The following is an 11978-nucleotide window of genomic DNA, read 5'->3' as shown; positions in this document are numbered from 1 at the left end:
AGTTTTGGCCAAGTTGCCTAATCTTTTTGAGCCTCGTTTCCCTCATCTGAAAGATTACCTCATAAAAGAATGCTGCTTGCATTAAATAAGCCAACATTTCTAAAGTGTTTAGCACACTTGGCAATGGGATTATTATTACTAGTATCAATACTATTATTGTTATCATTACCAACCAACCAGATGCTTGTACCTGTGAAAAAATTTTGGGAAGTTTAGGGCAATAACTTAGAATCTACAAAAGAACACACATTGGCACACTTAATAGCTCTTTTGATCTTTCTAGGTTTGATAAGTGGGTTTTTTCCAGCAAACCACACAATTATTGTTGAGATCTGGGCTATGATTCTATTTACTGTTAGACCAATGCCCCTTTTAGACTTCCAGGAAACTTATAGGGGTTATTTTTAAGTTCCTCTCCTTAACACACTTCACTCCTGATATTCACTTTACTGACTTTATTTCTAGCATATTTAAAGATCATATTATTCCGGTGCTCACAAGCTCTATGTATAAATGCTGTGAAAAAGTCCAGCACTCCCAGTGGACGTCATATTCTCTAGGCCCAAGTAAAAGAGGTCTGTGTTTGCTGTTCTGACTAACAGTTTCTGAGAAAGAAGACTCCCCTGTAATCCTCATTAGAGCCAAGCCTTCCTGTCTGGAAATCCAACAGTTTCCAAGGACACCATACTTTTGAAACTCCATTCAAAACAAATGCCTGTAGAAAGTAGTTCTCATCTGGTAGTTGTCCTGGCATCAGCTCAATAACTTACACAACAGCTCCTTGGGAATTCTGCTCTCCTCAAGGGCCTCACTTGAGACTCCTCAATGGAGTGTGTTTTCCTAAGTTTCACTCCAGTGGTAGAAAGCTAAGTTTGGGTAATAGAGGTTATCTTGTTCAACCCAGCTGCAAAGCCCATTCTCAGCACAAAGTTTCCAAGTTCAGAGGAAATCTTAAGGGAAACTTTAAATAGTTTTAATAAAGAGGAATACTCTTTTACTGAGTTCAAAAATAATTAAGTTAATAAAACAGGTTAATTGTTTCTTTTTAACTTATTTTAAAGGAATTTTAAAAGGTAATTTCGTCTGTAGCTCATTATTATTTCAACAAACATACTGTGAATTAGTTTTCCATTAGCGTTGTTATTAGAAACTCCTTTTGTCAAGGATACTCACATAAAACAGGTCCTACCTCTCTCCTGGGAGGAACTGTGAAGGTGGAAACCTGCTGCTGCTTCTCCCCACACTGCCACTCTCAGTGACTCCAGAAGGATTTAAGCCTGAGGGAAATGCGAGAAAGAGGTCAATTATGAAACGCAGGAGCAGTGGATTCTAAATCAGGTCATACGCATGAGCTCCCAGGTGGAAATCAGGGGAAGAATTTATGTATTCCCTTTTTTTTCCCCTCACAAACTTAAGATGTCAGATGTCTAAAATTATTTATATCTAAAACGTCTTCTGAGGCGTCATCTGATTGGAAGGACTTTAATGTCGCTATTGTTTTATTTGATTTTTAGTAAAAACGAATTAGCTCACTTTTCACATTTAATACCAATACTTTTAACATAATGGCTTAAGCTCTAGATCAAATGTTTCTCTACTCATGGACTGACTTTGTCACCAATTTATGGGGATTTGCTATTTGTAACAAACCTGATGAGACATAAGAATGATAATGTATATAAATAAAACGCATACATATATACAGAGAGTATCACATAAAAATATGGCAGGACATGTTTTCTAGAAATCTGGACAGTATGTCTGAATGGTCTTACCTATCTCATAGAAAAGGTTTACTTTGGGAGGCTTCAGAGGCTATCTCAAAGAGACAGGTGGTCTCCAGAGCAACATAAACCAGGGTTCAACAAGAGGTCTGAGTAATAGGCCATCAGGAGAGAAAACAAAACCCCCCCAAATGCCTAAGTTTCTACATACAAGAAAACAAACAGTGGCTTCATATTTGAGCCCCAAATTGAAAGTCACAAGGGCAGCCTCTGCAATCGAAGGCCTTGGTTTGCAATTCAACTGCTTGTCAAATGGGCAATTCTGTGCAACAGACATCGGGATGAGTAGCGGTGGGCATTTTCAGTTTAACGATGCTCAGTGATCCTCCCTTGAAATGATGAACTAGTAAGAAGTAAATGTTTGACACACAAGAGACTAGGAAGCCAAGATCCAAATGTGCTTTTTAGGGACGATTTTTCCTAAGCAACTAGGAACATGCTCCAGAGGCACTAGGTAGTTACCAAGGAGCTGCGTACCACTTGAAGCAGGCATGCAAGAAACGCAGGGCCAGGCATGTTACCGTATGGATCTGAATACTGCTGGATATAAAAATGAATCCACTATTTTGAACAGCTATGGGCTAAATACAGGAAACAAAATGAGCAATGTAATAAAGGAGACAAAAGAGAATTAGACACACAGGGAAATAAGAGGAAAAGAGAAAATCCATCTACAGGAAAGTCAGTTTGTGTCGGCACCATACTTCCTGCCTAGATGCATGTGGAGTAAACAAAATGGATAGCTCTTAAGATGGAGTGAAGGCTGAATAATCTCCACTTTCCTCCTCATATTCACATATTTCTACACATTTAAGTCATAAAAATAAATTACCCCTATCGATGGCATAATCTTTATTTAATATCACAGGAAAGTTATTTATAAGTATGCAAAGGAAATGTGGAGTCAGTTGCATGCATGCCTGTCACCTCTTTTCTTGAATTCCATGCCACTTTTTCCAGCTCCAGTAGAATGGAGACCAGAAACTCAGTCTCTCTCATGGCTGGTAATTGCTTCTAGTTTGCTGGTCCTCCCATTTCTCTACATACCTCCATATCGGGCTGTGCATGTATGGCTTCCATAAAACCGCTGTCACCAGGGGCCTTCCACTCACCTCCGTCCTCCCTGAAATGCTCTTCCTTTGCCTCCCATGACAATACTCCCCTCATTGTCCAACTACCTCTTGCTCTCTACTCACCCCTTAAACGCCAGTGCTTTCTCAGGTTCTGATCTTAGTGCTATTCTCTTCTCACTCTAGGAGCCATTCTAAGGGCCACAGTGGCGAAGAGCCCAGACACTGGAACCACTTCCCAGGGGCGGGCCGCTTTCTGGCTGTGTGTGTGTGAGATCGCTGGCCGGCCACCTAACATCTCTAAGGTTTCCTATTTAGAAAGTGGGACTAATTGTATCTACTTCACAGGGTCATCAAGAAGAGTAAATGAACTCAGAGCCCAGTAAGTGCTCAGTAACTTCTAAGGGGTACAGCCATCGCTTCCACTATCATGTAGTTGAATAACTTGATTAATTCTTTAGTTGACATTCAGTTGATTAATTCCAACACTCTAGCGCATATTTTTTTCTGAGCTCCGAGTCCATTTAATCAAGTCTGCTTTCTGAGCTCCAAGTGCCTACTAAACATTCCCACTTGCATCTAGGTCTCCTTAAATTCAACATTCACTCACGAACCCATTTCCATCTCCCCATTCCTGTTCCAGTCCAAAATGCTCTCTTGTATTTTTTTTTCTCCAAGACAATGAACAGCATCACTCATCCAAGGGTCCAAACTTTTGAAATTTAATAGTCTCCTACCCTTCTCTCAACTACTTCTACCCTGAACATGAAAACCTGCCTGGTCACCAGGTCCTCTCGGTTGTGCTTCCTGCCCTCTCCTGGATGCTGCCGGAGCTCCTCTTCTCCCCGTCGCTAGTCTCTTTCCTCCCATGCCGTCCCTTCGCACTGTGGTCAGGGGTTCAACCTTTTCAATATTCATCATCTTTCCATTCACCTGCAGGGTAAAATCCACCATTTTTAGCATAGTATATAAGGCACTTCATCAACTTGTCCCTCTGTCCCTCTAATCTTATCTTCCACCATCGCTAGTTCCAGGACACTAAACTACCTACAATCCCCAAACTTGTTACCCTCTCCTTCACCTTCAAGCCTTTGAAGGTCAACCTAGAATGACCTTCCCTCCACTTTCTGTCTAGATAATTCCTATTTTATTATAATATTTCCAACTCCAGCAACACTATTCCAAATTGAATTTTTTTAAAAACACCAACATCTGAAGGGTGGTTAACAGATGCTACAACTCCAGGACAGTTTGCCCAACGCAGAGTGGGATTCCTTTTATGCCTTTATTTCTGATACACAGAATAGATTTCTTTTTTAGTCATTATATTTTTTGCTTTCCATTGACTGGCAATGAGGGTTGGAGTATGTCTTCAACCAAAATGTCATAACAAGGGATCCAGATGGTGAGGAAAACTTGGTGACAAAACACAAAGACACTATGAAAGAGGAAGAGGTGCTCAGCTATTTTCTTAAATCATATTAGCCATTTCTCCTCCCCCCCCATCTCCCTCCCCCTCCCTCTCTCCCTAGCTCTGTCTCTCTGTCTGTCTCTGTCTCTCACACACACTTCTCTGAAGGTAAAAATCACTCTCTCTGTGTTCCTTTTAAATCCCTTGGGTTTTATATTTTATTGCTCCAAGTCTGCCTCCCTGAGGTTCCTGTATAGACTCGTTATTTCCCTCTGTAAAGAAGCTGTTTAGTTCATCTTCGCCTGGTGTGTAAGAACCCGAGGGAGGCAGGCCTTGCAGCCCAGACTCCCCCCTCCCCGAGAGCCTTGGCTGGAGCAGCAAGGCTGTCAATCCCAGGCGGGAGACAAGGCAGACAAAGGTTCATTTGTAAAGAACCTCCCTCCAGCACCTCCTCTCTTCTCCTTCTGCCCAAACTCACCCAGTGAGTTGGAGCATTTTAAAAGATTCCTCTGCCAAGAAGACCAAAAGGAAAGAAGAAAAGGGTATGTAACTTTTTTCTTAAAAATCATTTTATGTCATTTATTCTACTCCAAGCTACTGCTATAGATTAGAGCAGAAATGTATTTATGTGTTGAGTTAGAAGAGAAAGAGAGAGACCCTCTAAAGAGATGATGTATGTAATTTGGGGGGGGGGGAAATGCTTTTTAGGATATAGGAAAATAATCAGATTAAGAGAATAGAAAATGTGTATTCCTTAACTGGGAAAGTCACTTAATCACAGGTTTAAAAGAGGCAGCTTCCTCTCTGTTGTTTCTTATTAATGCATATGTCCACTCTGAATTTGTTCCCACACAACAAGACCTCTCAGAACTATGTGAGGAGGATGAAGCACAGAGGTTTTTTTTTAATGCAGTAGCTGTATCTGTATATTTTACCTACTCAAAATGAACTGCAAGGTCTAAGAAAGCAAATGTTGCTTTCTTTATAAAAATCCTGATTCCTAAAAAGAAACTGGTATACATGTGTGATACAAAGAGTGAATTCACGGAATTCATCCTTGGTGTCCCCACCACGGAACACAGCACAGTGTCTGTACTGCTAAGATAAAGAGAACCCTTTTTCCCTTTGGGGGCTTATAAACATTCCTCTTAAAAATTCCTTAACTTAGTTGCACAGTCTATGAAGAGCTCTCCCAAAGGTTGGTCTAATTCTCCATGATGATGATCTCCTCTGGCCAGGAAAACAATTAGAGTGGTGCAAGACTGAATATTGCTATCATCTTCTAGCATTTTCTGAGAGCCTGGAGCCAGGCCACCTTCAGGGAGCATCCGGACTTCATCTTTCCACTGATGAATGTCTTTTGAGTATTTGGGGTGATCATGTCTGTTTTAATGATGTTTGAAAGGCTTTCCCACTTTCTAATACCACTTTGATTCCTTTAACATACCCTTTGAGAAGTTCCACTTCAGGACTCAGTCATTCTAACTCCAACCTCTTCTGTCACAGTTCATAAGAAAGAGAGGGGATTTTTAAAATAACAGTGATTTTCATCCTCTGAGAAAATGACAGAACAATGACAGGCTGGACAGCAATTTTAATCTCTTCCAAGTATAATTTTGATATTTTAAATGTCAGGTTCTGGGCTGTAATTTTCATTTGTTTTGCAGCTTTTGCTTCTCTTTTGCTGTGCTTTGAAAGAAACCTGAAAATGGACTGCCCTTTCTGTCTAATTCATCAACTCTGTTTCATTCCACTTTTTCAAATGCCGGTTCCCAGAACTGACACCAGCTGCCCATAGGAGCATTGCACCATAAATGTCTCAACACTTAAACTGCATAGCCTTGTTAGTTTTGGCCATTGCATGGGATAATTTTTTTTTCTAAGTTTCCTTTTAACTCCAACCATTCAAAAGCTTGCTAGTGCCAAATACCCTCACACAATCAAGATTTGCAATTCCCGACCTATTGATGGTGGCAATGATTTATTGCTTAATTGGAAACATTTTGCCTATAATTCTGTGTGCTCTGCATTGATCTTTTAAATATTGTGCCATTAGGCCTGTCTGATGTGGCTCAGTGGTTAGAGTGTTGACCCTCATGCCAAAGGGTCCCCAGTTTTATTCCCAATCAAGGGCACGTACCAGGGTTGCAGGTTTGATCCCTGGCCCCACACCATAGGCAACTAATTGATGTTTCTCATGTCAGTGTTTCTCTCTCTCTGTCTCTCTCTCTCTCCTTCCTTCTTTCCCTTCTAGTCTCTCTAAAAAAAAATTAATGGAAAAAATATCCTCAGGTGAGGATTAACAAAAAACTATATATATAATTATGCCATTAATATTATGCTAATCTATTAAATATTGAGATATGAATGGTATCATAAATTAGGAACAATATTAATTACATAAAATTGAGTCCAAAATAGCAAAATAGAGAACTATTTGAGGATCTCTTACTTATTCCTTCATATATTCAGCTTTTAGCTTTGTTTTCTTTTCTAATTTGGATGTATTCCAGTATGAATTTTATGTGCATGTACTTCAACTGAAAGAGAAAAAAAAAAGAGCAATTTGCTGCAAATCTGCCAAAGTCATTTCATCTTGTTGGAACTTGAAAATATATGGTCTTGATAGATTGCCAAGGATTGAGGCTGATGCCTTCTAATGAAAAAACCAAGCAATGTATCACAGGAACGTACTGGTTCAGACATTGCTCCACTTGCGAAATAAGAGTTAAAGCTATTTATCTGCATTTAAGTAAAGGAAGAAGAGAAGACTTCAGTTTAAACATGTAATTTCTAAAGTGTTAAAACACACACACACACACAAAACTACCAAAAAGTATTTTCCAGATGTGGAACTTTCCATCGTAGTATGTGACTGAGACTGTGACAGAAACACTATTTTATGCTCTGGCATGAACATAGTCAGAAGAGGTGTGTGTTATGGCAGCATACAGACTTACTTTTCCTGCAATTTATTTTTCACTCCTTCGGTGAATGTTTTTTGAATACTTACTGTGAGCCCAGCATTGAAGAAGGCACTCTGAGAGAGAGGCAAAAACCCCAGAAGCTATAGACCTTGCCTTTATGATGCTGGCATCTTCTCTTCCAGTCCTCTGAATGTTCACTTGCCCTTAGTCAGTCCTTTGCCTCTTCAATTCTGATCTATACTCATTACCCTGCCAGTCCCATAGCTATAAATACTATCAATAAATATCCTGGTGACTCTCAAATTTGTATTTCTAGCCCTTACCTTCAGACTTATATTCAATTACCTACTCAACATCTTCACTTGCATGTTTATTAGGCATCTCAAACTTAACTTGTCCAAAAATTTACTCTTGCATTCCCCCCAAATTGACTCTAATTCTTTCTCAGCTCGATAAACATCAGTAGCATTCAGGTAAGAAACCTAAGAGTTATCTTTGATTCTTTCCCTCTTGTGTCATATCTTCCATCAGCTTTCATCTCTTTTCTTCTACTTCCAGTCTTGTCCCACTACAACACATCTTCAAAGAATCAGGAAAAAAATTTTTTTTTTTTAAAGACATAAATCAGATCATGTTACTATTTAATCTAAATCTTAATGGTTTGCCCTAGCCAGCGTGGCTAAGTGGTTAGAGGGTCTGCCCCCGCACCGAAGGGTTGCAGGCTTCGTTCCCAATCAAGGGCATGTACCTCAGTTGCAGGTTCACTCCCTGCCCCCCGTCAGGGTGCATGCAGGAGACAACCAGTTGATGTCTCTTTCTCTCTCTCTCTTTCTCCCCACTTCCCTCCCAACACCCTCTCTTCCACTCTCTCTGAAAAGCAATAGAAAAGTTATCCTCAGGTGAGGATTAAAAAAATTATTTTCCCCAATGGTTTCCCAATATACTCAATAAAATCTAAAGCCCTTATTATAAGGCCCTTTATGATCTTTCCAGATCTTCCTTCCTGGTTCTAGGTAAATTCATAAAATGACCAATTTAATAAGTGGCCAAATGGCTTTCGGTGAATTTCCCACTCCCAACTGTAGCCATATTCTCCATATGGTTAACTGGCTTATGAAAAATGCTGACAATGGCAAGGCATTATTTGGTCAAATTCACAGTTCTTATAGTACAGATTATACATAAGAGCTATGGAAACAGAGAACAAGGGAGCTGTTAGAATGATATGGGCTGGATCAAGGAAGGCTTCTTAGGACAGATGAGTTTGAGGTTTGTACTTAATGGATGGCTTGTTCAGAAATTAATTTAAAGGGAAGAGGTTAGAGGGAGCAAGAAGGCAAAGACGCATGTGTAGGATTGAAGAGATGACAGGTCTGACTGCCTACTAACTCCGCAATAACGAATGATTTGTGTGGAGGGGAAGTGGAAGGAAGACCAGAGGATTAGCCCTAAGAAGTTCACAGTCTTTTAGATAACATGAAACTTCTGTAGACTCTTGCTCAGGATTAAAACTGTATTTTCAAAGAAGCATTCATTAATACTAGAAATATGGGCCAAGCATTCTATTAGCCATTGGGTATGTGGTGATGAAAAAAAATACAGTGCCCTGGTGAAGCTTTCTGTCCTAGAAATTTATCAGAGTTTTATCACCTTAAAAAGCAATTTTTCTCTACTGAATATACAAAAAAAAAAAAAAAAAAGAAAGACTTTGGGTACTTAAAATGCAAATTCTGGATCTTACCACCACCTCTTCCCCTCATCCAGCATTTCTCATTCTATATTTCTTTTATGGAGCTGAGGCATTTAATAGTTAACAAATATTCTAAGTGATTTTTATTATAGATGGCCTTTCAACCACACTTGAGAAACACAAAGAAGAGAGTAGAAAAGATCAACTCTTTCTACCCAGGAGTTTATGAGAATGCTAAGAACTTTATGTTCAGATGAACTCCATCTTTAAAAAACAACAACACTGACACGTTTTGATTTTTTTTTTTTTAATCTCAGGACCAAAAGCCAAAATGAAATTTATAGTACTTGTCACCATTGGGCTAACTTTGCTGCTAGGAGCCCAAACCATGCCTGCAAATCGCCTCTCTTGCTACAGAAAGATACTGAAAGATCGCAACTGTCACAGCCTTCCAGAAGGAGTAGCTCACCTGACAAAGATTGATGTAAATGTCCAGGATCATTTCTGGGATGGAAAGGGATGTGAGATGATCTGTTACTGCAACTTCAGCGAACTTCTCTGCTGCCCAAAGTAAGGAAATATAATCACAAAATCTATTGCTATGAAACGTATGTATAATGATTCATTTTTGACACCTTTATAATGAGTTTGCTGAAAATAATCACCCTTTTTTAGTAAAATCCTGTTCAAATCTCAGCTATTTTTTAGAATCATCACCATTGTGTATGGAACTAAATGTTTCATTTAAGAAACAGAATTTGGCAGATTTTAATAAAACTAAATGAAATTCAGAAAATTAATAACACTCCAATCTTATTAAAATCTAAATCCGCTATCAGATTTTTACCACAAAAAAATCTACCAGCAGCAGCAGTCAACTTCAAGGTTGATATTTTAAACCAGTTTGAAAACTAATAAGAGGCTTTAGATAAAAGATCTCAGTGAACAGGATCAAGTAATTAACTTGACAGAAAAATTTGGTAATGGTCCAAGAAAAAATTTCCAGCTCTATGTATGAATTAACCACAAATAAACTAAATAAAAGTTTCCCACTGACTTGGAAAGTATTTTAAATACAATATAATAGTAGATAAGTCAATAAATATTTATAACTCTTGATTTTAAAATCATCTTCCCTTGGTTACTGAGGAATCTTTCAAACACTATGATCTTGGCTATTTCATACCTAAATTAGCTTTTTCAAATTACTTTTCACATGTCATTGTATTTTCATTTTTCTAAGAAACCTGCAAGGCAGAAAGGGCAGATTTAACCATCTGATCAAGGAAAAGATGCAGAGAGGTAAAATGACCAGCACTATCCCACATGACTAGTTAATACCAGCACTGACACTAGAACTCAAGTCTTCTTATTTGGACCACATATTTTTTATATCAAGCCTGTTGGTTCTTAATGTGTGGTTCTCAGAACAGCAGCTTCAATATCACCTGCATTCTTGTTAAAATGAATATCTGCCCAGCCTGCATGGCTCAGTGAAGGTCATGATTCATTTCCCAGTCAGGGCACATGCCCGGGTTGCGGGCTCAATCCCCAGTGAGGAGCTTGCAGGAGGCAGCCGATCAATGACTCTCATTATTGGTGTTTCTAGCTCTCTCTCCGTCTCCTTTCCTCTCTCTGAAATCAATAAAGACATATTTAAAAATATATATATGCATCAGACCTACTAAATCAGGAACAATGGAGATGACACATAGCAATTATGGCTTAACAAGCTCCCCATGTGATTCTGATGTATGACAAAGTTTCAGAATCACTGTCCTAAATGATGATGTCAATAAACCATAACCATACTACCTTACACCTATATACAACTTTATATTATTTCATGCATTTTTATACATTACCTTATATGATCTTTCCAACAAGGGTAGAGTAGCTTAACATTTCTCCTTTCCTGGTAAAAGCTAGAAATTTATTTACTGACTTTCTAAGAAATTTTTAATCTTCTGTATTTTACCTGTAGATTTAAATTTTATGGTCGATCCCACTCATATCAGAGGAATGATTTTTTTTTTTTTTTTGGTATGATTATAAGGTTTGGAAATCACTTAATCTTTCCTTTTTTTAAAATAAAGAAATGATAGCATATTATCAATGGCAAATGGAGGGCAAGTAGAATTGATTACCTCCTTGGTCTTTGCTGCTCCTGTGACAAGTCCTCCCACTCACTCGCTTTGTACTTTATTCACCTAAAAAGAATAATCATATCTGAATCCTCCAAATCACTGTCCATTTTTAACCCAGAAAAGACAATATATACCTTAGCTTATAGCTAGATTTAACTGATGTTCTGTTTTCTTTCAGAGATGTCTTCTTTGGACCAAAGATCTCTTTTGTGATTCCTTGCAACAGTCACTGAGAATCTTCATGTGTTCTGGAGAGCACCATTGCTAATTTCCCAGAAACTGCACTATATCAAGTATAACTGCATTTCTAGTTTCTATCCAGTGCAATAAAGCACAGATTCTATAAATTCTTGCTTGTCTAAGACGAGTAAACGTGTGTTAAATAAGTAGTAATAAAAATTAATTCAATTTAATTCTTCTCTGTGGACATTGTTAGCACTGGTTAAAAATATTGGCTAGAAGTTTTTCATCTATGAGGTGTTAACTACATTAATAAAAGAATTCTGTTCCCCAAATGAACAGCCATAATCTTGGCTCAAAGATCGAGAACTTTCAGTTGTTAGTTGACAGTTATTGACCATCTAATACTTAATGGAAAGGATCATATATAAATTGAGATTCTTAGAAGAGAAACTAAAAGTTTTCTAGTAAAAGGAGAAAAGGAAGCCAATATTTGAGTACATATTATGTATGCCAACAATTTTAAGTACATTTTCATTTTACTCTCTTAAAAAGGCCAACAACGAAACCTTCAAGGTAAGTATTCTTAAACCCATTTTTCAGATGCAGACTCAAGTTTAAGATATTTGCTAAAAATCAAGGTGAGAATTTGAAGAGTCCTAATTCCAAAGCCCATACACTACACACACTCATACCTAAAAGCTGTACCCTTAAAACTACGATGCATATCCCCAAAGTATCAATTTTTCTTGAGTCCAGCACACATTAA

General features: G+C 38.3%; 1 protein-coding gene across 1 annotated transcript; it reads left to right on the top strand.

Annotated features, from left to right (window-relative positions):
- The first annotated feature begins 4724 nt into the window (after window positions 1-4724).
- SCRG1 (stimulator of chondrogenesis 1) lies at window positions 4725-11442 on the top strand. Its single transcript, XM_081134465.1, has 3 exons — window positions 4725-4807; window positions 9200-9452; window positions 11208-11442. The coding sequence occupies exons 2-3, from the start codon at window positions 9214-9216 to the stop codon at window positions 11260-11262; spliced, it is 294 nt and encodes a 97-aa protein (XP_080990591.1). The 5' UTR covers window positions 4725-4807; window positions 9200-9213; the 3' UTR covers window positions 11263-11442.
- Window positions 11443-11978: the final 536 nt, after the last annotated feature.

The sequence above is a fragment of the Miniopterus schreibersii genome, assembly GCF_964146895.1.
Source record: "Miniopterus schreibersii genome assembly, chromosome: 4".
Classification (NCBI taxonomy): Eukaryota; Metazoa; Chordata; class Mammalia; order Chiroptera; family Miniopteridae; genus Miniopterus; species Miniopterus schreibersii.
Note: the sequence above shows the minus strand (reverse complement) of the source record. Positions and strands in the feature narration are given on the sequence as shown.

Excerpts from the sequence above, each read along its gene's own strand:
- SCRG1 (XM_081134465.1), top strand. The coding sequence starts at position 9,214 with ATGAAATTTATAGTACTTGTCACCATTGGGCTAACTTTGCTGCTAGGA. Across the intron at positions 9,453-11,207 it reads GAACTTCTCTGCTGCCCAAA|AGATGTCTTCTTTGGACCAA; the intron begins GTAAGGAAATAT and ends GTTTTCTTTCAG.